This window comes from Physeter macrocephalus, chromosome 14 (assembly GCF_002837175.3).
Source record: "Physeter macrocephalus isolate SW-GA chromosome 14, ASM283717v5, whole genome shotgun sequence".
Classification (NCBI taxonomy): domain Eukaryota; kingdom Metazoa; phylum Chordata; class Mammalia; order Artiodactyla; family Physeteridae; genus Physeter; species Physeter macrocephalus.
The window spans coordinates 114,664,871-114,691,959 of record NC_041227.1 but is presented as its reverse complement, the minus strand read 5'-3'; the positions used below and the strand labels follow the sequence as shown (position 1 = coordinate 114,691,959).

At 52.4% G+C, this 27,089-nt stretch overlaps 2 protein-coding genes across 2 annotated transcripts in view; one reads left to right on the top strand and one right to left on the bottom strand.

Moving 5' to 3' along the window:
• Nucleotides 1–2,409: 2,409 nt before the first annotated feature.
• Nucleotides 2,410–18,000, top strand: GPR179 (G protein-coupled receptor 179). The gene is made up of 11 exons (XM_007117948.3): nt 2,410–3,218; nt 4,930–5,038; nt 6,637–6,724; nt 7,163–7,398; nt 8,198–8,266; nt 8,653–8,762; nt 9,052–9,290; nt 9,461–9,599; nt 10,244–10,349; nt 11,305–11,451; nt 12,904–18,000. Exons 1-11 carry the CDS (start codon nt 2,425–2,427, stop codon nt 17,998–18,000), a joined length of 7,134 nt encoding a protein of 2,377 aa, XP_007118010.2. The 5' UTR covers nt 2,410–2,424.
• Nucleotides 18,001–21,631: 3,631 nt separating this feature from the next.
• The window catches only part of MRPL45 (mitochondrial ribosomal protein L45), an 18,475-nt gene continuing 13,017 nt past the window's right edge, over nt 21,632–27,089 (bottom strand). The window contains exons 2-5 of the mRNA XM_055089873.1: nt 23,910–23,958; nt 22,867–23,016; nt 22,331–22,504; nt 21,632–22,129 (exon numbers count right to left, since the gene is read on the bottom strand). Of these exons, the coding sequence (XP_054945848.1) occupies nt 22,043–22,129; nt 22,331–22,504; nt 22,867–23,016; nt 23,910–23,958 (460 nt within the window). The 3' untranslated portion in view covers nt 21,632–22,042. The remainder of the gene's footprint in view (nt 22,130–22,330; nt 22,505–22,866; nt 23,017–23,909; nt 23,959–27,089) is intronic.

The following is a 27,089-nucleotide window of genomic DNA, read 5'->3' as shown; positions in this document are numbered from 1 at the left end:
AAAAAAAAAAAAAAAAAAAAAGAAAAGCTTTGCAAAGAACAATTCAGAGAATCTAAAGCAGTCTTGAGTTCACTCAGTCGTTCAGCGATGGGCTAGGCTTCAGTGATGAATGAGACAGGCATGGTCTCTGCCCCTCTAGAGCAAATAATTAAACATCTTTGAACCTGTGTTTCATTTGTAAAAATAGGTCAATAATAATCTCCCCTTGATAGAGCTGTTGTAGGGATTAAATGAAAACTTACACGCAAATGCTACAGCACTATTCAAACATTAGTTGTTATTATGAAAAGCTTCTTGGGGGAAAAAAACAACTGACTGTTATGTCTTCACCCAAGGTGTTCTGTTGGCCCTGGACTAACAGTAACCAGTAATAATACCAAGAACGTGGAACGGAGCACTTGCTCACCCCACCCCACCCCCTTACCATCCCTCTTTCTGTTGGCACACAGGAATCAGAGAGGCAATGGATGTGTGGATGTGTGATACAGGTCTGACCCCAGACCACTCGCTGGCTTTGTGGCCTTGAGGAGGTCACTTAGCTGACATTCGGTTTTCGTTTTCGTTTTCTTCTCCATTAGAGAAAGGTCTGGGATATAGGCACTCTTAGTTCTGACATCACAGGGATTCTGTGGAGGTTTGTCCTCTAGCCCCCATCTCTTCCTCCACCCCTTACGTTCCCAGTGAAGGTTCCAAAGCAGAACTGTTGCTTGCAGAGGCCACCAGTAAAGCAAGAGAAGTTTTTAGCCACCACCACCCAGCCCTCCCTACATAAACTCAGAGATCTGGGACATCAGAGGTTTAAGAAGCGGGGATGGAGGCAAAGTGAGAAGGGGAGAAACTAACAGATAGCACATGCCCATGGGGCCAAAGTGGTGGAAGAGGGAGGGAGAGGAAGGCAGGGGCTTTGTTCCGTGGCTGACTTCAAGAATCCACACCCTTCTGGATCCGAGAAGGCTGCCTCAGACAGTGCTAACTCTGAGCTTTCCAGTTATTGTGTCCGACAGAGGGAAGGATGTGAGGGGTAAGAAGACCTGGAAGAGCAAAAGAGGTTAGCCATGGTTTTCATGAAGAAAGGAAGAAGACAGGGCTTAGAATGACAAAATGAAGGTGAAAGAAGCAGAAGCAAAACTGTTCATTCTCTTCCCACCTCCCCACCATGACCCCCTTACTCCAGGCAGTGGTTAACTCTGTGATGCAGGAGAAGGTGGGCTTCCCTGGCTGGGGAGGTGGAGACCTGGTGGAGGCTCCTGCTCTGTCAAGAGCAATAGTGTGGTCCTAGGGAAGTCCCTTCACCTCTCCGGGCTATAGTTAGGTCTTCTTGAGGTCTCTAAGGATGAATAACAGGGTGATGGTGGGGGTTTGATGGGGTAGTGTAGGGGAATCAGAGCTCTGGGTTTGAGTCTCAACTCAAATGAAGCAGCTCTGTGATCTTGGGTGAGTCTCTGAGCCTCACTTTCTGCATCTGTGAAATGGGGATAAGGATATTCAGCATAGGTGGGTTGGGGAAGAGTCATTGAGATAACGCAGGTGAAAAACACTTTGTAAACTGCCACAGTCTGTACAAATATCAATTATGGTTCTATTGGGCTCTCTTGGGACTTCCCTGGTGGTCCAGTGGTTAAGACTCCGCACTCCCCATGCAGGGGTCCTGGGTTCAATCCCTGGTCAGGGAATTTGACCCCACGTGCCGCAACTAAGAGGCTGCGTGCCGCAGCTAAGACCCGGCGCAGCCAGATAAATAAGTATATATATTTTTTAAACCCTATACTTATTGGGCTCTCTTGCCCACCCCTCGCCAACCCCAATCTGAAATTCCAGTTCAGCAGCACGGTGTCGGGGGTACAGGCAGCTAGATCAGATTGCCAGGAGCTGCAGCTTGGCCCTTTATCATGGCCATCGAAATTGCTGCCAGGAGGCTGAGTGGAGCAGAGGGGTGGAGAGAGGGGCACAGGCTCATCTGCGGTTGCTATGGCTCCCCATCCTGGATTTGCCCATCTCTACTAATGGAGCAAAGGGCAGAGGGAGGGAGGGAGGAAGAGAGAGAACGGCTGGTCCCTTCTATCTTTCCCTGGAGCAGATGTAGGGTGGGGAGTGAGGGGAGGGAGCCTAGATATTGGATAAGAAGGGGAGGGAAGAGTGGTGTGCCAGGATTAAAAGGGTTTGCGATGGGGGGGCCACACCGAGAGAGCAGGGAACAGAGCCCTCGTGCCTACGTCCAGAAGCCAGCTGATGACGTTAAAGAGAAGAAAATACCAAGCAAGACAGCGTGAGCATGAGAGAGAGGAAGAGAGGAAGAGAGAAAGCAAGGATAGGAGGCGTGCAAGCAGGCAGCCCCAGACTGCGGCCAGCCTCTGCCTGGGATCTCCTGAGCCTCCAATACCCCGGGCAGCCTGGACCCCAGGGGCCCTGAGAGCTGCCCCAAGGATGGGCACCAGGGCAGTGGTCATACCTCCTCCTGTGTGGGGGCTGCTGGGCTGCTCTTTCCTCTGTGGCTGGGCTCTGGGGGGTCCGAGGCTCCTCCACTCTCTGCCCGCGCTGTCCTCCCAAGTCAAGCCAGGATCTGTACCCATGTGGGTGCCCCCGGAGGGGGCTGAGGCAGCCCTGGCTTTTCTCTACTCTGGAGATGCCCAACAGCTGTCGGGGGCTAATTGCAGTGAGCGCTATGAAGCCCATGGGGCAGGAGCCAGACCAGGGCTCCCCCCAATCCTATGGAGGGCAGCGGGCACCATTACGCAGGCTGCCAATTTCCTCAACATGCTGCTACAAGCCAACGACATCCGGGAGTCCAGTGTGGAGGAGGATGTGGAGTGGTACCAGGCACTGGTCCGCAGCATGGCCGAGGGGGACCCAAGGGCATACCGGGCTCTGCTGTCCTTTAACCCTCCACTGGGGGCCAGCCACCTGCAGCTGGCCCTGCAGGCCACCCGGATTGGGGAGGAGACCATCCTTCAGGACTTGTCCGGGAGCAGGGTGCAGAAGGAGAGCCCAACCGGGGCCCTGGACACCCCTGACCTGCAGAAGCGGGTGCTGACCAATGACCTAGGGAGCCTTGGCAGCCCCAAGTGGCCACAGGGGGATGGATATGTGGGGGACTTGCAGCATGTGAGGCTGTCTCCTCCCTTCCTGGAATGCCAGGAGGGCCGGCTCCGTCCGGGCTGGCTTATCACACTCTCAGCCGCCTTCTATGGACTCAAGCCAGACCTCAGCCCGGAGATCAGGTAAGTGGGTTTTGTGCAGGGTTTGATGCTATTGTAGATTTGTGGGGTGGGGGCCCCAAGTCCAGCCAGCTGTGCATAGGCCATTTGGTATGCACATGTTTGGGGGACACAGATGTGTGTATTTGCATTCAGCTGTGTATATCTGCAGTTGACCCTAGGAATCTGTAACTGTGTGTTAACATATATAGGTGTGTGTATGTACTACATATAACTCACTGCATTTACAAGTAGATATACACGTGTGTGTGTACAGATGTGTGGACATAGCTGGGCATAGGTCCTGGCCTCCAGGTCTGAGTAGTGGGTACAAGGCAGGAGAGGGCTTGGTGTGGGAGACAGTGACAATCCATGCACTGGCTTCTCAGAGGAGTCAGATGGGCGCTTCGGGAGTGAAATTCGCTGCTCCCTAGCAATCTAGAACTGTAAAAGGAGGTTTCTGCAAGGGAAGGAAAACACTTGGGGGGAGGCTTGGCACCATTGCCTTTTCTGCCCAGGAGTTGGCCACATCCCCAGGGTCACTCCCAATGGCTATATTCTTATATCAAGTCCTGACCCCAATAGCCTATGATACTCCTCAAATAACTGACTTCCTCCCTCAGCTGGAGTAAAGAGGTGATTGGGAGCCATGATGGGAAGGAGGGAGCAGATGGATAGTGTACCGCAAGGCATTCAACAATCAACAACGGGGCTTCCGTGGTGGCGCAGTGGTTGAGAGTCCGCCTGCCGATGCAGGGGACACGGGTTCGTGCCCCGGTCCGGGCAGATCCCACATGCCGCGGAGCGGCTGGGCCCGTGAGCCGTGGCCGCTGAGGCTGCGCGTCCAGAGCCTGTGCTCCGCAACGGGAGAGGCCACAACAGTGAGAGGCCCGCGTACCGAAAAACAACAACAACAACAAAAAACAATCAACAACGTTGTTTTCCCAGCTCTGTGTCCCCATTCATTGTCCCCGGCAGAGTTCCTCTCCTGGCCACAGGCAGCCTGGCTCCTTGCCAGCTCTCTCCCCATTCAGCCCAGAGCAGGGGGTTGAGAGCCCTTGGGCCAGGCAGCTCTGACTCTGGGCCCCTCTATTCCATATCTCCTTTGCTGTGATCAATTCAGACCTGGTTTGGGCAGAGTGAGGGGGTGGTTAATAGCTGCTTTGCTGCTTTGCGTGTGTGTGTGTGTGTGTGTGTGTGTGTGTATGTGTGTGTGTGTATGTGTGTGTGTGTGTGTGTGTATATATACATGCAGTGGGGAAGTGTGAATATCCCTTTCGTTTAATAGCTGCTTTGCTGCTTTGCGTGTGTGTGTGTGTGTGTGTGTGTGTGTGTATGTGTGTGTGTGTATGTGTGTGTGTGTGTGTGTATATATACATGCAGTGGGGAAGTGTGAATATCCCTTTCAGACAGATCATCAGAGCCGCAGCTCCCGTATGTCTCACCCCCTCCCTTTCCCATTGACAGAAATCAAGAAATGCTAGGATGTTGAAAACCTGAGGGATAGGGGGTGTGGGCAGGGAAAAACCTAGGGGGAGGAGGATTGTTGCTGCAGAGACAGCGAGGGTTAATAGCACTGGAGAAATGGCGTGCGTGTGTGCCCTCTCTCTTGGCACACTGCAGCCACTGTGCTAAAGTTTGTAGAGCTTGCATTGCCTCATAGTCTGGGGTCCAAGGACACATGTCCACCTTGGCATCCTTCACTGTACCCCTAACTGCCAATTCACTGCCCTAGGGGGCAGGTGCAGATGGACGTAGATCTTCAGAGCGTGGACATCAATCAGTGTGCCAGCGGCCCAGGCTGGTACTCTAACACACACCTGTGTGATCTCAACAGCACCCAGGTAAGGATACAGAGGGTGGGGGTGCTGATGTCCTGCCTCCCTCCCCTTTCCCATCACTGCCATCAGGAGCAGCTGACAAAGGCACACCACCCTCTCCGGGCTTCAGGGAAGTCCCTACTGCTAAGATAGATAGAGATGAGATACCAGGCTTTTTAAGAGTGAGGACACATACAGCCTAGCCCCATCCCCCACCCGAGACAGCCACCTTCATTCCTTTGCATTCTCAGTGTGCTTCCCTGTCTGCTCTCCATTCTGGTACTGGCTGCTCCAGGATCCCTTCCCAGGATCGCCTCCTGAGCATCTATTAATCGTCCCCTTTCCTTCTCCTGAACCACATTCTCCATGTCAACAGAGCTCTGGGCTCCTTCTGACCCACAAAGGATGCTCTGTTGGGTGTCTGTTGAAATAAGTAGAATTGCTGGTTGGGGTGTAGGAGGAGACTAACCAGAGAAGGAACTTGAAGAGCTCTGGGACTGGTAAAGGTGATGGAACCCAGGCGAGATGCTGGCAAAATCAAAGCCGTGGATGCAGGAGAATCTGGATAATGGAAAGCAATGGTTGGTAATCCTGCAAGCCCAGTACTGGGAAACTGGCAGGTCAGTGAACTAATCCGCTCCACAGTTACACTGACTGCATGCTTGTTCCTGAGCTGAACTAAAGCCAAGGGGAGCCCTGCAGCCTGCTGGGAGGTGTGGTGGGTTTGGGCATCTGTTGCTCTTCAGGGCACAAGTGTTTGGAGCTATCAGTCCAGGGATGGATAAGGGCTCCCATTGTCCAGTGCACTTTTAAACCCAGCCACATTCGTGTCTCTGGGTATGCATTTGTCTATGGTAGGAACAGAACGTTTTCCAGTGGTCTGAGTAAGAGGGGAAGCTGGGCCACGATTTCAGAAGCACCTTCTAGGGGCTGGATATGTAATCTTCCTTCCTTTGCCCCACTGCTGTCTGTTCCCAGCCACTCCCTACAGTAGGTCTGACCTCATTCACGGGCTCATCTTCCCTGCCTGGCTCTGAGGTCTGCTCTGTCCCCTGCTGGGCAAACATCAATGGGTGGAGGTGGAATAAAGAGCTGGCCTTGGCATCCCACCAGCCTGGCATTAGCCTGGCATTAGGGCTGGGGAGAGCAGTCCTGCGCCAAAGCCAGATGGCCCTGATGGAGGAAGCTGCTCCTCCATGGGGGCCCTTTCAACCCACCTGTGTGCCAAAGAGGGAGGCTGATGGGGACCCTTGAAGCAGGATGTAGGCACACAGGTGTGGTTGAGCTCAGATTTCTCCCTGCTTCCACCTCCCCAGCACCTTGCTCTAGCATCAGCTGGGCACTGGGAAATGGGACCTGTGAGGCTCCTGTCAGGGCCAGTCTGAATAAAAGGGTGGTCCATCTCCATACTCTGCTTGGAGGTCTCTTTGAGAAGAGAGGCAATGGTGGGGGCAGAGGAGGGTTTCCAGGGATGGAAGGCTTCCCAAGGGCTGGTGTGGCTTTCTGGTGGGGCTCCCCGGTGTAGACCCAGGGGCCGTGGATAGGAAGGTAGATGCACCCTCCGTCTCTTCCCAGGAGGCAAAGCCTCATATAAATACCGATTGTGTTTGTCATCCCCACAGTGTTTCCCCCTGGAGAGTCAGGGCTTTGTCCTTGGCCACTACCTCTGCCGCTGCCGACCCGGCTTCTATGGGGCAAGCAGCTCCGGGGGTATGTAACTATGCGGAGGGCCAGGAAGGTGTTTTACAGGCTGGGCTGATTGGAGGCGGGCATCTGGGGAAGAAAGGCAGGTTGGGGTGAGACACTGGGAGAAAACTCATGGAGCAAGGGAAGAATGTCGAGAGAAGCAGGAGAGGCAGGCAGGGTCCAATTTGGGGGTGTCTGTTCCTTCCGAGAATGAGCTTATAACATGCCAGTCTGATGCAAGCTGACCTCGCAGTGAGTCCTAGCCTGGCATCACCTCTTCCTGTTACCCTGCCTTCCCCTGAAAGTACCCACTTCTTCATTCCTACCCATCCTGACGCTACCCCAGGGGCCACAGACCATAAGAGGGCAGGGAGAGAGCTGTGGTGACCATTGGAAGAGAAGGCTGGGGTCTCAGGATGTCCCAGCCATGCCCCTCTCCCTGCACCCATCTTTTCTTTATAGGCTCAGAGGAGGGTGCTGCCCAGCCTACCGGGCAATTCGGGTCCCCTCAAGGCAGCTCCGGGAGGCTGCTGCGGTGCCAACCATGTGCTGAGGGCTGCTCCAGCTGCCTGGATGCCACGCCGTGCCTGGTGGAGGAAGCCCCTGCGCTACGGGCAGTGGTGCTGGCCTCTCAGACGTGCTGCATGCTGGCCGTCTTCCTGAGCATGCTGGTCTCCTATCGCTGCCGCCAGAGCAAGGCAAGGAAGGCCCCACATCTCTCTTCTACACACGTGCCCTGCCCATCCTGAGTCTCTAGCATCAACCGGAGACCAGAGACTACCTAAGACTAGAACTTGAGAGAAATGGGTTCTGGCCCTGATTCTTAATCTAACTCACTATGTGACATGAGGCAAGTGACCTCACCACCTTAGACCTGTTTCCTCACCTGCTCAATGAAGGCATTGGACTTGATTCAAAACACTGTGTAGGCAAAAGGGGAAGTGATCTGGCCCCTCAGACATGTAAATAAAATGCCAGCACGGCAAAACAGGGGCCAGGATAGAGGTGTCAGTTGCTGTGGCAGCTCAGAGAGGGGACCCAGTCACCCTGCCTGAGATGGCGTGGGAAGGCTTTCTGGAGACCATGACACTTGAGCCAAAGTTGACGGTCAACTGACAGAGAAGCGAGTTTCTAGACAAGGAGGCAGTCTGACCCAAAGCTTGGAGGAAAGCCTGAGATCCCTTCTAGCTCCAGCAACCTCTGATTCTAGCCCAGGTCTGCAGCAAGGCCCAGGCCGGGACTGGGAGGGGCATGGGCCTGGGGTGGCAGGAGCTGTATGAAACCTGTGCCTTAGCCAGGCTTCGTGCCAGTGGAGCTAAGAGCCTGTGGTGAGAGTGGCTGTGGATGGAGAGGGCAGAGCTAATGTTAAAAGGTGAAGCTTTAGCCCAGGGCCATGGGGTGACCCCTCAAACAGGCCTGAGACCCTCCTGTACCATCCTCCAGGCTCTGTCCTCTTGCTGCCCTGCTTACATACCTCTCTCTTTCCTGGGTTCACAGAGGATCCGGGCGTCTGGAGTGGTACTGCTGGAAACCATCCTTTTTGGATCCCTGCTGCTCTACTTTCCTGTGAGTCTGTGGCCAGAGGCTGACCCCACCTCCCAGGATCCCCCATAGTCCCAACCTGGTACCCTCCAAGCCCCAGAATCCTTCCTCTCTGCCCTGTCGGGGGGATTCAGAGACCTCAAAATCCTCCGACTCATGCCCACAAATGACAGGCTGGTCTAGTGAGCTCTGGAACCAAACAGCCAGGCTTAAAAGGAGCTCTATGACCTGCTGTGTGACTTAGGACAAGTTACCTAACCTCTCTGATAACAAAGCTACTCCTCTGCAGAATGGAGGTGATGACGCCTCTATGAAAAGGCGGTTAGGAGGATCAGTAATGTGTTTAGCATAGGCCTGGCACACAGTGGAAGTGCAGCCGAGAGCAACTATTTTTGCCCCCTCCCCACCAGGTCTTCATCCTGTACTTCAAGCCCAGTGTATTCCGCTGCATCGCCCTCCGCTGGGTCCGGCTGCTGGGTTTTGCCATTGTCTACGGCACTATTATACTCAAGCTTTATAGGTAGGGTCTGGGGCAGAGCTTGCTCTCACGCTGCTCACTCCAGGCTACCCCAGCTCATTTATGGAATGAAGTTCTTCACAGCCAGACCCCTACCAGCTCTACTCCTCTGTGCCCCCAAGGCCTGCTCCCACCACTATGGCCCTCCCTTCCATGTAACTTTTTTTGGGGGTAAGAGGAGGCGGTGAACCATGGAAGGGATGGGAGGACAGGGATGTGCGGAGGGAAGGGAAGCAATGGCCAGGGGCATCTCCCCTCCCTGCATCCACCAGCCACACTCTAACCCTTGTAGAGTGCTCCAGCTGTTTCTCTCTCGGACGGCCCAGCGGGGCCCCCACCTGAGCAGTGGGCGGCTGCTGCAGCGTCTGGGGCTGCTTCTGCTGCTGGTGCTGGGCTTCCTGGCTGTATGGACAGCGGGGGTCCTGGAGCAAGGCAGCCAGCACGCGTCCCTGGTGGCGCGAGGCCACACCCACACAGGCCGCCACTTCTATCTCTGCCACCACGACCGCTGGGACTACATCATGGTTGTGGGTGAGCTGCTTCCACTGAGCCCAGCCTCACTCTGGTCCCCCTCCCTGTACCTCCAGGGGTCCTCCTGCCTTGTACCTGGACCCCTGGACCGGGGTCCCCCCAGCACGGCCTACAGGGAAAGGGGTGCATGGCTGCTGAGGTGGTACCCGGCTCTCCTTATTTCCCCACAGCCGAGATGCTGCTCCTGTGCTGGGGCAGCTTCCTCTGCTACGCCACCCGGGCTGTTCCCTCAGCCTTGCACGAGCCGCGGTACATGGGCATCGCCCTGCACAATGAGCTGCTGCTTTCTGCTGCTTTCCACGCAGCCAGGTGAGGACGGGCCCTCCTACCCACCACGCCTCCCACCCTAATACCACTCATCACCTCTCCCAGGTGAGGGTACCCCCATCCCACAGCCCTCCTTGCAACACCTACTACGCCTCAGCAAGGTAAGGAGGGCCCCCACCTGTAGCTCTCTCCCTACCCCACAGATACCCTTCCTGTAACCCATGTCTCACCCAACACCCGAGAAGAGGAAGCATGCTCCACTCCTAACTCCTCTCCCATCCCACACGCCCCACCCCCGACTCTCCTCCACATACAGGCTCCATTCTCCCTGCCTTCTTCCCCCTCACACCCCAACTGTCCTTGCAGCAGGCCTGCTGTGAGTGTCCACAAGGATCTGGCCCTGTGGTGAAGGTAGAATCAACCCACAGGGTGGTCCATAACAGAGTTAAGTGCTATAAGCAGCCAGAGAAGGCAAGCTGGAGTAGTCTGGGAGGGCTTCTCAGAGGTGGAGATTAACGTGAGCCCTAAGGTGGGAGGGCAGGAAGAAGGAAGAGTGCCCTCCTCACTGCACGGAGCACCTCCAGGAGATCAGGGCGGGGGCTGGGGAGGACAGCCACTGAAACAGGTGAGAGGAAAGAGGCCACTCCCACCTGTAGCTAACCATCCCCTTCCCACCTCACCCTCAGGTTTGTACTGGTTCCCTCCCTGCACCCAGACTGGACGCTCCTCCTCTTCTTCTTTCACACCCACAGCACAGTCACCGCCACACTGGCTCTGATCTTCATCCCTAAGGTGAGGTCTTCCCCTGGCCTCGATGTGAGGCAGACGCAGCCCCTTTGCCAGGGGCACTGTGGAGCTGCTGTGCCCATAGCACCCTCTCCAGGCCAGGGTGAGAATGACACCCTGGGCCCTGAGGGATTTGGGCCCTAAGCAAGGAGCCCACTTAGGAGTCACGGAAGGAATCTCCGTCTCCAATCCCTGGGCAAGGGAAATAAGAGCTAGAGCTGGGACTTCCCTGGTGGTGCAGTGGTTAAGAACCCGCCTGCCAATGCAGGGGACACGGGTTTGAGCCCTGGTCCCGGAGGATCCCACATGCCACGGAGCAACTAAGCCCGTGTGCCACAACTACTGAGACTGCGCTCTGAGAAGCCCACGCACCGCAACGAAGAGTAGCACCCGCTCTCCACAACTAGAGAAAGCCCACATCTGAGCCCTGGTCCCGGAGGATCCCACATGCCACGGAGCAACTAAGCCCGTGTGCCACAACTACTGAGACTGCGCTCTGAGAAGCCCACGCACCGCAACGAAGAGTAGCACCCGCTCTCCACAACTAGAGAAAGCCCACACGCAGCAATGAAGACCCAACACAGCCAATAGATAAATCAATAAATAATTTTAAAAAAATAATAAAAACACTTGGAATTTTTTTAAAAAAGAGCTAGAGCTGAAGGGAGTCCTTGTAATACAATTGGAAGGTTGGCAGACTCTGAAAATCAACTCAGAAGCAGTTACAGAAAGATAGGTGAGCGGGGGGGGAGCTGAAGGACATGGCTAGGAATTGTGGGGGCAGGGCATTGAGACCCCTGGTCTCTGAGCTAGAGAAAATCAGGAAGGAGAGGGAACAATACTCCTTGGACCCCCAGAATTCCAAATCAGAGAAAGGGTGAAGATTTATGGAATAAATACATATGCCACGGGGCAGGGAGCCAAGGTGAGTCTTTTTCCCGATCATGCCCACCATGGCCAGTTCCGGAAGCCAGGGGCTCCTCCCCGAGAGGAGATCTTGGATGAGGTGTATGAGGACGAGCTGGACCTGCAGCGCTCAGGCTCTTACCTGAACAGCAGCATCGCCTCAGCCTGGAGCGAGCACAGCCTGGACCCCGGAGACATTCGGGTAGGTGCTGCCCTCCCTGCCTCCTCTTGATGCTACTTAGGGACTGGGCAGGGGGCACAGCTTCCCTGCCACCCGGGCTGTGTGCCACTGCAGGTCCCCTCTCCTCCCCATAGCTTTTCCTCTAAGACCCGCCTCCCTCTCTTCTCCACCATTGCCCTAAGCTGCTTCCCCTGACTCTACTCAAAGGAGGCCACACAGTGGACAGACCCCCCCCCAACCAAAACCCAGATTCCTGAGGCCCACTTGGCAAGGTAGAGGCAGAACCATGAGTGGAGCTCAAATCACCTGTGTCTCCCGTGTCCTCCACTCCCACTCAGCAGGGCCACCATGAAGGGCAGCCTAAGAAACTCCTCAGTCCCCAACATACCAGGCAGTTAGTGACCCTAGGGCCATTGGGGCTGGGTAATTCAGGCAGTGAGTGGCTACCAGGGATTTCCACACCAGGATCCCCTTTCCCTGGACCCAGCAGTGTTAGAGAAAGGAAGTTCTTCCCGAGTCTTACATCAGGAGAGCATCCTTACCTTATTTTTCTGCTTAAGAATATCATTATAGTCACAGAAACCCTAATGAGAGGCTCAGAGGGTAGGAAATAAAGAGACCTGGCGGTAAAGCCCAGTGTCTTATAGAACCTGCATGTGGGAACAGTCCCAGGAAGCCATTTTGTCCATCCCTCCACCTCCCCTGGGGCCCCGTCCACACCTGACTTGTTTACATCCCCCAATTCCTTCCTTGTCTCAACTGCCTTTGCCTCTCTTTCCGCCGTATCCTCCTCATTCTCTGAGCTCTGCCTGCCCTGCCGCCTGCCCCCTGGGGATAGGCTGAACTGAGACACCAATCCAGCAGGCAGGCCAAAGAGTGGAGGCACGCTGCCACAGAGACACCATCCTTGACCCTCCAGTATGGGGAGCAGCAGCCCATGTACCTCCCCTATGCTGGCTGCGGGGAGAGATCCGAAGTACAAAAGACTTTCAAAGCCCCATTCCATCACTTGAATATGGCAGTTTTCACGCCCACTGGTCCCACCACCAACCTCATATAATCCTCTTAAGGAAGTGAACACTAGGCAGCCAGTTTTCCTTACTTTATTGAAGCAGAGGCTCAGAGAGGGCAAGAAAATAGCCTAGAGGCACATGATGGGTCAGCAGCCTCAAACCCAGGTTTCCTGTCCCCCAAGCTGGAGACTCCCACCAGACCACAGTGCCCAGAAAGTGGTGCGCTGAGGCCTCGGAGCTGAGTGGGTCGGGCTCGGGAACTAGGTTGTTGGCCCTGCAGGACGGAGGTGAATTCTGAGTTTTAAAAGCTGGGAAGGGACACAGCTTGGTGGGAGAGAGATCCCCCAGAGAAAATGGTCTGAGCAAGGGCTGAGGGGCAGAGCAGCGCCGCCAGGGGATGGAGAGCTTGGCCCTCACCGCCAGCTCTGGTCCCCCGGTCCCCCGGTCCCCCCGCCCCCAGGACGAGCTGAAGAAGCTCTACGCCCAGCTCGAGGTCCACAAGACCAAGGAAATGGCCGCTAACAACCCACACCTGCGCAAGAAGCGACGCAGCTGGCGCCAGAGCCTGGGCCACTCCTTCATGAGGTACCTGGCCGAGTTCCCCGAGGCCCTGACCCGCCAGCACTCCCGGGACTCGGGCTCCCCGGCCCGCGGCAGCCTGCCCGGGGGCTCCTCCCGCCGCCGGCTGCTCAGCGCCAGGCTGCTCAGCGCCAGCCTCCGGGAGCCCGCCGCGCCGCCGGGTCTGCGCAAGTCCCGCAGCACCTGCGAGCAGGACCTCGATCCCCGCGGGGAGCAGTACCCGCCTCTGCTGGACTCGCTGCTGAGGAGAAAGCTGGCCAGGAAGGGCCCGCAATCCGAGAGCCGCGAGTCGGCGGCAGGGCCGCCCGCGCTGAGCTTCAGGTCGGCCAGCGCCCACAATCTGACGGTGGGAGAGCGGCCGCCCTGCGCCCGGCCCGCCTCGCTGCACAAGTCGCTGAGCGTCGCGGCTGGCTCCAGGGAAAAGGCCCTGCTCGAGGCCAGCCAGGCCTACCTGGAGGAGACCTACCAGCGGGCGAGGGAGCGGGAGGAGAGGAGGAAGGCAGAGGCCACCCTGGCCAGCCCAGCGCGGAGGCCCTCGGCCTGGAGGCTGGAGCGAGCTCGAGCGACTCCCCTGTCGGCCCCACCTTCCCCCGCCAAGAGGAGCAGCGTGGACAGCTCCCCCGCCTCCAGAAAGCTGCACGAGGAGGCCGTGAGAAGGGTGCCCCACCTGCCCATCCAGCACCAGATCTCCACACCCATCATGGCCACGTCCAGGGTGGGCCTGGGGGAGCCAGGGATGCTGTCTCCCACCTCCACCTTACCTCTGGCTCTGCTGCCAGCTCCCGCCCCTGCCCTGGCACCCATCCTAGTACCCCCACGAAGCCCCAGCCTACTCACCTACATCTGCCCCTGGGAGAATGCAGAACTGCCATCAAAGAAAGAAAATGTGGCTCAGGAAGGCCCCTCGGGGCCAGAGCGGGGCAACCACTCTCCCGCCCCAGGTCGGGCCAGGCTCTGGAGGGCCCTCTCTGTAGCAGTAGAGAAGAGGGGGGCTGGGGAGCATGGGATGGACACGGAGGACAGGTGTCTCCAGGGGGAAGCTGATGAGGATGAGGACAGGCCCAAGGTCTTCTCTAAATCCCACAGCCTCAAGACCCCTGTTCAGCAGGGTTCCCTGCGTAGTCTGGGACTGGCTATCAAAGCTCTGACCCGTTCTCGGAGCACATACAGAGAGAAGGAGAGCGGGGAAGGGAGTCCTGAGAAGGAAGAGAAGGGCCGAGCTTTGGGAGGGGGTGTGGGGGCGTGTCCCAGATCTCCCAGGTCAGGCCGGCCCAAGGCGGTGAGTAAGCAGGCCGCGCTTGCCCCCTGTGATGACGAGGAGTCCCTCCAGAACCAACAGAACGCTCACACAAGCAGAATGCTCCAAGTCTGTCACCAGGAGGGCAGCAGGGAACAAGAAGACAGAGGCAGGAGGCCATCCCAGGGTCTAGGGGAGGGGAAGGTTGCGAGAGCAGGTAAAACAGGGCCTGCCACACTGAGGCAAGTCAGGCAGGGCACAGTTAGGGACAAAAACGTTAAGCAAGCAAAAGAAGCCCCTAGGGGGTGGCGGGAACTGCCCCAAGCTGGCCTCCAGCCCCTGGGCAGTGCTCACCAGAGGGTGATAGATGTATGCCCCTGGGAAGTCACCGAGTCAGAAACGTGTCAGCCTGACAGTAGCAACAAGGCCGAAATCTGCCCCTGGGAGGTGAGTGGAGTCCCTGAGGAGGGGGCACTGAGGCAAGATCTAGACGCCTCCCAAGATGAGAGGGGGAAAGCCTCAGAAAAATCAGAACCCAAAGATGTGGTTGCCATTGCTCAGAAAAAGCCAGAGAGGCTGGTCAGGGGACAGGAGGCAGTGTGTCCCTGGGAGAGTGCCGATCCTGGGGGTCCGTCCCCTCGGTCAGCCCCTCAGGACTCTGACAGAACCAAGGGCAGGTCTGAGACAGTGGGCAGTGTGGAGCCTAGAGAGGTAGAGACACGACCATGGGAAGCCGCTGGCCCAGGAGCTTGTATACCTGACATCACCAAGGCAGAGCTCTGTCCCTGGGAGGCAAGTAAAGGAGGAGAGAATGAGAAACCGTCCCAGGAGGGAGTAAAGAAGCTCCCCCAGGCAAAGCAAAAAACTCCCAAGAAAGCAATCTTCTTGGAAGAACAGAAACTGGGTGAAGGGTTGGAATCTCTTTGTCAGTGGGAAAGGACAGATTTCCGGGGCCCCTCAGCAGTCTCTACTCAGGCCCCGGGAACCCCCGGGTGCTCGGGGAGTTTGGGCAGTAGCGTCACTGAGGCGTGTCCATGGGAGGCAGGAGATGCTCCTGCTATCGGGAAAGCAGAGATTTGTCCCTGGGAGCTGGGTGATGAGGTAGTAGGGAAGGAAATGATGAGTCAGAGGACAGGTGGAGAATCTCTCCAGGAAAAGGGAAAAACCTCCAGAAAAGGGAGCTTTGGAGAGATGTGGGAACAAACTGGGAAAGCAGTGCAGAAATTTAGTCAACAGCAGGAGTCAGTGTGTCCCTGGGAGAGCACAACCCCTGGGCACTCCAGCCCACATCTAGAAAACTCCTCATCCAAAGCTGGTGGCCAACTCCTCAGCAAGGGAGGAAGCAGAGCAGCGCAGGTATGTCCACAGGAAGATCTCAGGTCAGAGGCAAAGGAAGCAACACCTGCCAAGGCAGAAATCTGTCCCTGGGAGGTGAATGAAAGAACGACAGAGGACTGGACATCGGGACAGGCACCAAAAGAATCTCAAAAGGACAAGGAGAAGATGCCTGGAACATCAGGAATCAAAGATAGCACAACTTGGGAAAAGCCTGAGGGACAGATGCAAAAGCCGGAAGCAGTCTGTCCCTGGGAGACGGTGGACCCTGGCAGCTTCTCCCCACAACCTGGTCCTCGAGACACAGATAGACCCAAAGCCACTTTCCAGATGTCAGGCAGTATGGGAAGCAAAACTGCTGAGATCTGTCCCTGGGACGCGGAGGAAATCCTGCCTGCAGAGAAGGCAGAGGTCTGTCCCTGGGAGGTGAGTGCTGGAGCAGGGGAGAAAAGGGCTTTGGGAATTAAGGCCATTAGGCAATTTCCAAATGATACAGGAAGGGCTTCGGCAGATTTTGGACCTGGAGAGATAGCTGTTACTGCTCCAAAGAAGCCAGAGAGGCAGGACCGGGAGCAGGAGGTGGCCTGCCCCTGGGAGAGCCTGGATCCAGGGGGCTCCTCTCGGCATTCAGACACTCTGGGCACCGACAGACCAAAAGCTGGGCTCCAGGTGTTGGACCGTGTGGGGTGCAGGCCAGTTGAGGTGTGTCCCTGGGAAGCAGAGGGAGCGCCTACCAGTGAAAAAGCCAAGATCTGTCCCTGGGAGGTGGATGAAGGAGCCCCCGGGAAGGATTCGCAACAAGAGATGGGGACTGATTCCATGGGGCAGAGGGAGAAAACTCTAGAAAAGGGGAGACTCACCTCCCTGGGAGAAGACGTATCAAAATGGGAGACAAAACTGAGCCAAGAGCAGGAAGCTATGTGTCCTTGGGAGAAGGACTTGAGGACACCCTCCGCTCAGGCCCCCGAGGTCTCAGACTCGTCCAGCAGCGGGAGGGGCAGAGTGGCAGAGGGGCACTCCTTGGAAGCGAGTGATGAAGCAGCGCCGAAAGGGGACCTGACACAAGACCCAAAGATGGGCTCCTTCCCAGAACAAGCAGAAGTCACTGCTGAAGATGCGGAAAAAGCAAGCAATGAGCTACGACCTATCTGTCTACGGGAGAGCATGGCCCCGGCGGGCTCTTTCTCCCACCCAGACAGTCACTGTCCTGACCAACCGAAAGCCGGTGCTCAGACACTGCTCAGCATTGGGGGCAGGCTTGCTGAGGTCTGCCCGTGGGATGCTCCTGCCGTGGAAGCTCCCAAACCTGACAGCGGCGCCAAAGCTGAGACCTGTCCCTGGGAGGTGACTGAAAGAATCCCTGAGGAAGGGGTGTCAAGACAGGATGGAGAAGGGGAGCCTCAAGAGGAGAAGGAGAAAGCCCCAGAAAAACCAGAGCACAAAGTTGTGGCCGTTCAGGCAAAGTCAGAGAGTGCAGATGGGAAACAGGAGGCTATGTGTCCCCGGGAGAGTCAAGATTGTGGGGGTCTGTCTCCACAACCAGCCCCACAAGCTTCTGACAGAAGCAAAGAAAGTTCCGAGGCAGCAGGCAGCGTGGGGGCCAGAGTAGCAGAAGTGTGTCCATGGGAAGCAGAAGAGGCTCCCTCTGATAAGAAAACAGAAATCTGCCCTTGGGAGGTGAGTCAAGGGGCAGCAGAGAAAGGGGGACTGGAACAAGAGGTGGCCAGAGAATCTCAAGGGCAAGGAGAGATGTTCCTGCAAAAGGCAGGATCTGGAGGGACTGAAGAACACTTTTCAGAAGAAGTAAAAGTCAACAGAGAGCGAGAGACGGTCTGTCCTTGGGAAGGCACAAGGTCAGAAGGGCTCTCCCCCCAGCCAGATGCTCCAGACATGGACCAACCCAAAGTCAGTCCCCACAGAGCAAGCAGTATGGGGAGCAGGATGGCAGAGCTATGTCAATGGGAAGTCACAGATCCAGAAGGAAATAAAATAAAGGGGACCATGGCAGACATCGATATATGTCTTTGGGAGGTAACTGGAGCCCCATCTGAGGAATCTGGCCTCCTGGCTTTAACAGAAACTCAGACAGAAAAACTCTGCCCCACAGCCCCTGAGAACCCACCATGCCTTTTAGTCCACAGACCTCTGGGTGGCTTCCTTCCAGAAGGCAAAAGCCCCTGCCCTGAAGTGAGCAAGCCAGCCAGTACTTTTACTCTGGAAGGTGTCAGAGAACTCCAAGTACCTTCAGAACTTGGGTCGAGGACCAGCTTAGTCCCAGAGCCAACTCTCCAGGAAGCTAAGGCCCAGAAGTCTTCCTCCTTAACCGAAGACCAAGGAGAAGTAGCTTCTAAAGCTCAACACGAAGAACTCACCCCTCCAACTGTCTATCCTTGGGACTGGGAGTAACAACTCCATCAGGTGAGGTGAAACATTGGGTGGCTATCTTTTAGAAGCCAAGCTCCTTTCCAAGTCCTAGGTGTTTCCAAAAAACTGAATCAAACACACTTGGCCACTTTCTCTCTCCAAGGTAGCCAGAAGTCAACTCATTCCAAGACAAATGGTACAAAAAGGGTTTAGCTCGGACCCCAAAAGTTAATCCCATCCCCTCTTTACTTCCAACTCTTCTTCCTGCTCCAGAGAACAAGGGCTGGACCTTCTACTTCTAATGAATCCTTCCATCCAGCTAGAATACTCAACACAAGCTGTCTGTGACAGGACACTCACTTGTAAAGCCAATATTAGTGATAAAGGGAAGTCAGCTGTGCCCAGCCCACATTGTCTCAAAAGGAGACCCATTCTTCTGTGAAGTCTACGAAGGACATTTTTTGAGAAGAAACTAAACCACGCAAGGCATCGGCAACATAGGCGCTGAGGATTACAGAAGGTTATAAAGGTCACCATAGGAAGCTTAGAAGCCACTTATTCAAGTTCAAAGATAAATCAGGGGGTAAACTTAAATGGCTCAAAAGAGGTGCCTGAAATGCCTTAAAGATCCTGTCATTTTGACTTTGGATCTCCAGGTTCTGCTTTATTGATTCTCTCATACCTGCCCTCTTGACTGCTGAAGTACAGCGAATCAAGCACACTTACGTCAACATCTGGCACCCAAAGCAACATCAGAGACAGAGAGCATAAAGCGAAAGGCAATTGCTCCAGGTCCTTCCCACGCCAGCTTTAACATTTTAAGCCCAGTTTACGAAGTATGACTCTTACAAGCCTTTTCAGATGGCCTTCCCTCCTTCCTGTCCCATCTTTTGCCAAAATCTGCAGAGTTCATCCCACTGCCTCATTCTCCTAGCCTTTCAGTGCTGTCATCAAAGGGACCCCTCTCTGTCGTCAAGTGCAACTGGAGCCAGGGGGAATTTCTGGTTCCAATGCAAGAACCACTCCAAATCACTTGTTCAGTAACAAGAGGTCCACATCTGTCTCTTTCCCGAGAAGCCCGAGAAAGAAAGAAGGTCCTGTTTACAGCAAGCACTTTAACTGCCCTCAGAAAGAGTAGTGCTATGAGGCAGGTTAGAGGCCTGAGGGCCAGGGAAAGGGCATCGTGTAAATACAAAGCCTCCTTTCTTAGGGAGCTCTCTCTCATTCTTAGCTCGGTTCAATTCTCTCAAGTCAATTCAGGCTACCCTTACTTAAGTGGTTCTAGATAACAGAGTGCTGCAAATAGGTGATACTACCAGAGGGGAATGAGGAAGGAGAAAAACATTGGTCACAGACGTCCCAGGATTGGCAGGGGTGGGGTGGGGGTGGAAATACGCAGACTAAACATGGCACAGGGGCCCACCCTCTAACTGGACAGATACTGATGCCATTCAACAGGAGGAAAAAGACAAAAGAAGGGGACCAAATACCCAATGGGGAAAATATCAGTCTGCATGTAAATACTCTGGGCAGCTACAGGGCTTCACAGAAAAAGGAGCAAAGCGCTCCATTTCCAAAAAGAAGAAGGAATGGAGTAACCCACTTTCAGAGACCAGAGGGCCTTGTTCCATATATAGGCCTTCCCTCTTACCTAGGTCCCCTGCCCTAGGCTTCCAGAGCAGGAACTAAAGTGTGTTGTTTTTCTGGGCTCTAGCTAGTTAGCCTCACAGCTTCCGAGCCAATGCAAATTCTGCACCTCAGAACAATCCCACTGGGTCTGGACTAGCTGGGAACACAAAAGTTGTTCCTCTAACCACAGCTGTGAAATAAACCATGGGGAAAAAAATAAAGAATGCTTTTTCTTGACTACTGCAGTTGTTTCTAGCTTATTCATTATGGTGATTTTATTTTTTCAATGTTCCTAAACATTAATAATAGATAGATAAGGAAAGAACAATGCCTGCTCTAAAGCCCAAGGTTTAGAGCCTTCAGGACCATGGGACTGCCTGACTAATTCTCAGCCAGTGCCCAGCTACACGGGTAGCATTGCAGATGGTCTCTGCCCGGCCCTTCAAGCCAATCCTGTACATCTGGGCCATTTGCTCAGCTGGATTTGATCCCAAGGGGAAATGAAAATTGCACTTATCCTCTGGCTCCCTGGTGGCAACTATTGCTTAGCTGCTATTTAGGATTATCTAGAGACCCCTGAGACAGAGATAGGGGAGTGGGGTGAAACAGCTTATTTGAAACACTGTTTTTTAATATATTCAGAGAAATCAAGACGTCGTTTGGCCATTTAGTGTGCTTTGTTTCTGTTTCCCTACCCTCCCAGGATTGCCTCCCCTTACTCCATACTCCCCAGCTGTGGATCCTACTCAAAGCACTCCCCTTCTCATTTTGCCTTAATCCAGGGCTCAGGCAAATAGGATAGGATCAAACCTCACTTGAGCAGCAATGCTGGAAACTGATGTACATTTTAAGCCAAAAGGGTTGAAACTAAGTAGCATGATGAGGGTGGCTGCTGTGGATTAACCTACTAGTGCTGCCTCTTCCCTAAGCATACACATCTTATTTCTATGGTCAGCACTCACAGCAGCTGTTATTAAAACATCAGTTTTCCCCAGTGAGGCCTGGTCTGTTTGCTGCTTTGCTGAAATGGTAGCTTTACAGAGACTGAGGGGTCAGGTTATTCTCAACCTGATTCCAGTTTCTTTGGACTCTACTCTCAAGACAAGGTCAGAAGAGATTAATCCTTAACCCAAGTGATAAACTCCTTAAAAGAAAATGCCAGACTTGAAAAACAGAAACACAAGAATTAAGGTCCTGATTTTTAAGGGGAGCCCTAATGGGCTGATCAAAGTAATAGTACTATAAACCAAGCTTGCTGCTGGGACAGTGATTTCCCTTGTCATACCTCAGATGACCCAGGACACGAGCATGAGAAGTCTCACATCCTCCTCCAACTGGAGCTAAGGAACAAGAAGGGGCTGGGCTGTTTCACTCCACATAGGTCCATATTCTGGTATCTTTGCCTCCAAATTCGGGCTGGAAAAAAAGTCACCATCTCCAAAATGTGCTAGAAATCAGGGAACTAAGTCTTACTGATGGATTTCCCAAATGTATCCACACTACCATGGCCCCTTCCTCCTCTAACGCTTCCTGGGATCACACCAGGATGCAGCTGATAATTAAGAACAAATTCCAGGGCTTCCCTGGTGGCGCAGTGGTTGAGAGTCTGCCTGCTGATGAGGGGGACACGGGTTTGTGCCCCGGTCCGGGAGGATCCCACATGCCGCAGAGTGGCTGGGCCCGTGAGCCATGGCTGCTGGGCCTGCGCGTCCAGAGCCTGTGCTCCGCAGCGGGAGAGGCCACAACGGTGAGAGGCCCGCGTACCGCAAAAAAAAAAAAAAAAAAAAAAAATCCAAAGGCTGAGAGCTAAATGATTTCTTTGGATTTACATTCATCTATGAAATACAAATATTGATTCAGTGAGTCAGTGTATGCGAAAAGACCCTCTTAAATGACACCACTTTTATAAACACTAATTATTTTTCCCAAGTCTGGATTTCCTGTAAGTCACATCACTCACAATTAAGATAACTTCCACTTCTGCCCTCTGAAGGCTGGTCTACTTCCATCCTGAACCAGGAGAAATATACAGAACCCACCACACTTGTCCAATACCTGATAGTGCTTTATTGCTTTATTTCAAACTGTGACCCTGCCCAGTAATTAGAAAGTTCTGCCAGTTTGCTCCTGACAGTTCTTGCTGCGGGAAAAGCTGGTATCAGATATTCTCTGAAACATACTGTTTTTCATCTGGAGTTAGAAGCTAGATATAAGATTAAAGAAAGAAGAAGTAGGTCCATAGCTGTGCGCAGGACCAACCCACTAGGGCTCAACCATCAGTAGTGGTTACTGAGGATGAGACTGCTAAAAAGACCCAAGCGGGGCAAGAGAGAACAAAGGTAGCTCTTTCTACAGCATGAAGAAAATGGATGACTTCACAGCTCCCAGACTCCCAGACTTCACAGCTTCCAGCCACCTCACCACCCACGCTTCACCCGAGGAGTCACTTTTGCCATCACGCTAGCTGAGGCTTATGGGCCTCTCCTTGTGGCTCTTCATACTCTTCCCAAGGTTTCATCTGGGGGCCAGGGATCATCACCGTCTGAAAGAGCAGGATGCTGAGTTATCTACTATCCAAGTCCATGGCTTACCTAAGAGATTCATGCCCGCCTCCACACCCACCTCCCTGCCCACCGCCAACAGACTCCTCTTCCTGGTGGTGCATCACCCTCTCTGTCCACTAGGTGGAGCCCAACAGGAGTGGCTTAGGATGCCATGTCTTAAACCATGCAAGCTGCTTTACCTTATGGATAGGCTGCTTAGGGGGTGCCCATGGGGGAATGATCTTGCCATGCATTCTCCAGCTCCCATAGGGATTCACCAGATGCTTTTCAAAGACAACATACTCCAGGACATCCTTGGGCACATCTTCCTGTCCATACATCAACCGGCCAAACCGATCATAGATGGCCAGAGTCTGCAAGGATGAAAGCACATCTAGTCGGTTAGTCCTCAGAGCTGTTTAATTCTGAGTCTAGACTAACAGATCAACCACTGACACTTTACTCATAGAGGGTTTTTGACTGGGGGGCGGGAGGTGGGGTGGGGTGGTGGAAGGAGGTGGGAGGGAGTCCAGGAAGGGTGGGGAAGAATATCCCCACACCTGTTTTAGTACAGCTAACATCCAGCAGTGGGAAGGGTGCAGCAACAAGGTAAGAAAGACCATGCTGAACCTTTCCTTAGAACTCACAGTCCCGGGCAGCTGTACCCAGGACTCAGAGGTAGGTGCCCAAACTGAGAGTGAAGAAACCTGGGAGGAAAGCAGACTGGTGCCTCTACCTGCCGGGTGTGCATGCGGATGGTGACCTGGCCATACGTGTTGCCCTGGTTCAGCAGACTTGAACAGCGAACCTGCACCACCTGGGGTGGCTCTAAAGATTCTACAAAGTTCCAGCGGACGGTCTTGTATTTGATGTCCCAGACCATGTCCTGAGGGCAGAGGAGAATAGTTCAACTGGATTTTTCCCTCCCTGTAGGGAAGCTGGTGCTTATTTCCACGCTTGCTCTTCTTGCAACACCACAGTCAACATGCAACATTTCCCATCAAATGCTCTCTGGTGCTTATTTTCTCTCACCTTAAGCTACTGCTCAAGCTCACCTCACAACAACTCTCTTTCCATTTCTAACTCACAACTCAAGACCCACCTACCTCCTTGAGGACCCTTCTCCAAATCAATGAAGACCACACTCCAAACTGCCAGCTTACCTAATATACCACTATCCCTCCTACACACTTTCATAATCTGCTCATTATTGCATGCATTTCTGTTGACTGCACGTTTGTTTTTTTCCTCTCACCTTTCGGCAATGAAAGGTGGGATTTTATAGGAATTTTATAGCCTTTTATAAAGACTAACCTGCTAAGACTAGGATAGCTATCCTTGTCCCTGGGGAGATGAAGCAAAACTGATAGAAACTGAAGTTCTTATTCTTGAACCTCTAACTGAACCACAAAGTCCTCATTGTTAGGGGTCTCCCAGAGTACCTAGCACCCCTGTTATCACACAATGTAAGCCTCATGAACACTGGTTAAATCCTTTATTGTAGTATAGGTATGTGCAGGGCTGGCCTAATGTGACCATACCCTCACCTCAGGATCTGTAGTCTCAGTACTGCTTGCTGAGGGACTTCCTCTTTCTTCATCTGCATGGCCTTTACCAGAGTCCATATCAAGTCATTATCATTCAGCCAAAAATAATGGAACTTCAGCTTTTGCCTTAAACTTCCTGCACTCTCAAAACTGATCCTCAAGAAAATCAGAGGTGATATCTAGAATCTGTCTACTCAGAGGTCCCACAGTTCTAAGGAAGATAAGAACCTACCGGAAAACAGTTTTCAGTTACCAAGGTATGAAGCCGGTCATGGTCTGAGCTAAAAAGGAAAGAGATATATATCACTGACTCCTGCTTTTATGATACTGTGTATGAAAGCTGAAAATGGCAAACAACTCCCTTCATTTTTATAAACATTTTCTGCACACCTACTATAAGCCAGATAATATACTAAGTCCTAGTCCTAGTCCAAAGATGAAGAACAGCATGATTTACCAGAAAACCGTGAGATCCAAGAGCAGTGTAAAGTTATGTTTGAATCTCAGGAGCAGAAAGAAATTTCTCTGAAATTACTATACCTCCTTGAGATGGGCAAGAAACCCTCACTGGGATGTGGGGACTGATTTTTGCTCTCAGCTGGAACAAAATCCAACACAAATAACAATCAAAAGCTCAATTTATCTCCTCTTACCATGGACACATCATCAATACCAACTGCTTAGCCTTATTTCTTACATATTCATCTTTGAACCTAGCCAAAAGATAACCATCTGTTTTTTCTGGTCTTTTCTACACAAAACTGCCCCCTGCCCCATCTTTGTTGCTGCCAGAGTGACCTAGTTATGCTGATTCTATGCAGTAACAGTAAGAAAATAGTTGGCAAACCCCAGCTCCTGTACATATAAGATTTTAGGAGGGTTCCTAACTGAAGGGCTTCAAATAAACCTAAGACCACAGATTAGTTTCTTTCAGATACACATTCATGACTTTTCCCCACAATTTAATACTTTCTGAGCAGTTTAAGTCTTTGCCCTTTGAAAAATTGTGTCTCTAATCCCAAAGTGGGTAATGGATTAGTTCTATCTGCTTCCCTTCCACTTCTATTCCAAATACAAAAGATTCCGAGTCATTTCCCCCACTGTAGTTCTAGACTAGACTAGACTGAGGTGTGGTGACAGCTACCACAACCACCACGCCTGCCACCTCAGAATAAATTCTTCCTCGTCACTGTCCTGGCCTAGAAATCTTCAGTAGAAATAAATTCCCCTTTTTATGAGTTCACTCAGTATTTTGCAATAGAACTTACCCTGAAAAATAAAAGGAGGACATCTGCTTTGGGCAACATAATGGACTGAGCTTATGTGAAACTGCTCCCACTATAAACATTCAGAAAGGTTGGAGAGAATATAATACACACAGACACACACACATTTAAAAATCTCTAGCCTAGTTCACAAGAAAGGAAGGTAAGTCCTTAGATGCCGGAAAGGAAGAGGGAATTAAAAGCAGAATGGAAAGAATACAACCTGATACCACAACAGCACAGAGATGATTTAGGGATCTAGAAATAGGCTCTGATGGCTACAGCTTGACTTTTCCTAAAACCTTGGATGCTGGAAGGACAGGGAGTTGGAACTGAGATCCCTGCATAAAGCTATGATCCTCAAAAAGAGTCCTGTACCTGCAGGAAAGGGAAACTAGAAAATAGTCCACCAACCTAGATATAAAGTTTCCCTAACTCTAGGGCTTGGCGGAGGCAGGGGGTGGGGGGAATCTAAAAAACAAATTTAAAAAACTCCCACAAAAAATTAAAGCCCTAAGTCCACATTATACCCAGAGGTGGACACAGAATTTATGGTATCTGTATGACGTAAGAATTCCTAAGCTAAGAAATTAACATAAAAACTGATACCTGGCCAATGATATCCCTAGAGTATCTGGCAGAACACCTCCAAAACCTCTCTGGGATCATATTCATAACTTAGGTTGTTTGGAATTCCCTCAGAAGAAACACTCTCCATTGCAGATGAGCTCACAATGAAACATTACAAAACATCTGGAAGCTAGCAAAATCAACAGACACAGACATCAAGCAAAATGACAGAGAAGGAAGCACTAGGGTTGGGTCCCTCCATTGAAACAACTGATAAATTAGAAAAAATAACCAGAACCACAATTTCAGAACTCTGGATGTTGACTGGACACCTATAACAACTAGGGGAGTGCTTGACGAAGAGAGAAGCCAGTGATCTTGAGTTTAAGAACATGTGCAAACCACCTACCCTCCTCTTTCCCTCAGCCCTGCCATTACTGGTGGCGATAGTGGCCTGTGTTCCTGGAGTGGATGTCTGGCGCAAGGGCAGGCAGTAGGGACCCCTCCCTCCAAAAATTTGAGTTGCACATTTTGGTCAGGCTGGTGGATTGCAGAGAGACCAGAGCAAATGATGTCATGGTTTCAGCCCTGCTGGCTGCAGCAGCTTTTCCCACCAACAGATTTAAAGGGATAAAGGACCAAGAACACCTGTTTTGTTTTTATTCAGCCAGACAATTTAGGAAATCTTTCTCAGGTCACTGGCTGATTGCAGAGATAATGGAACAGAAACTTCAATAACTACCCACAACAAAGAATACACACTTAGCAATACTAGCTTGGAAAAGTCACAAATGGAAGGCAGTGGCACTGATGAGCAAAGTCAGCAATTCCTGAGAAGCAGAGGAATCTGATTTCCAGAGTTACCACATAATACTACTCAGAATGTCCAGTTCTCAACAAAAAATTACAAAGTATACAAAGAAACACGAAAGTATGGCCCATCCACAGGAAAAAAATTTTTGACAGAAACCATCCCTGAGAAAGCCCAGACACTGGAATTATTAGCCAAAGACGTTAAATCAACTATCCTACTTATGCTCACCGAGATAAAGGTAACCATGGACAAAGAACTAAAGGAAACCAGAAAACAATGTACAAAATAAGAACATCAATAGATCCACCAGAGGGCAGACAGCAGAAGCAAGAAGAACTACAATCCTGCAGCCTGTGGAACAAAAACCACATTCACAGAAAGATAGACAAGATGAAAAGGCAGAGGGCTATGTACCAGATGAAGGAACAAGATAAAACCCCAGAAAAACAACTAAATGAAGTGGGAAGAGGCAACCTTCCAGAAAAAGAATTCAGAATAACGATAGTGAAGATGATCCAGGACCTCGGAAAACAAATGGAGGCGAAGATCTAGAAGATGCAAGAAATGTTTAATGAAGACCTAGAAGAACTAAAGAACAAACAGAGATGAACAATACAATAACTGAAATGAAAAATAGACTAGAAGGAATCAATAGCAGAATAACTGAGGCAGAAGAACGGATAAGTGACCTGGAAGACAGAATGGTGGAATTCACTGCTGCGGAACAGAATACAGAAAAAAGAATGAAAAGAAATGAAGACAG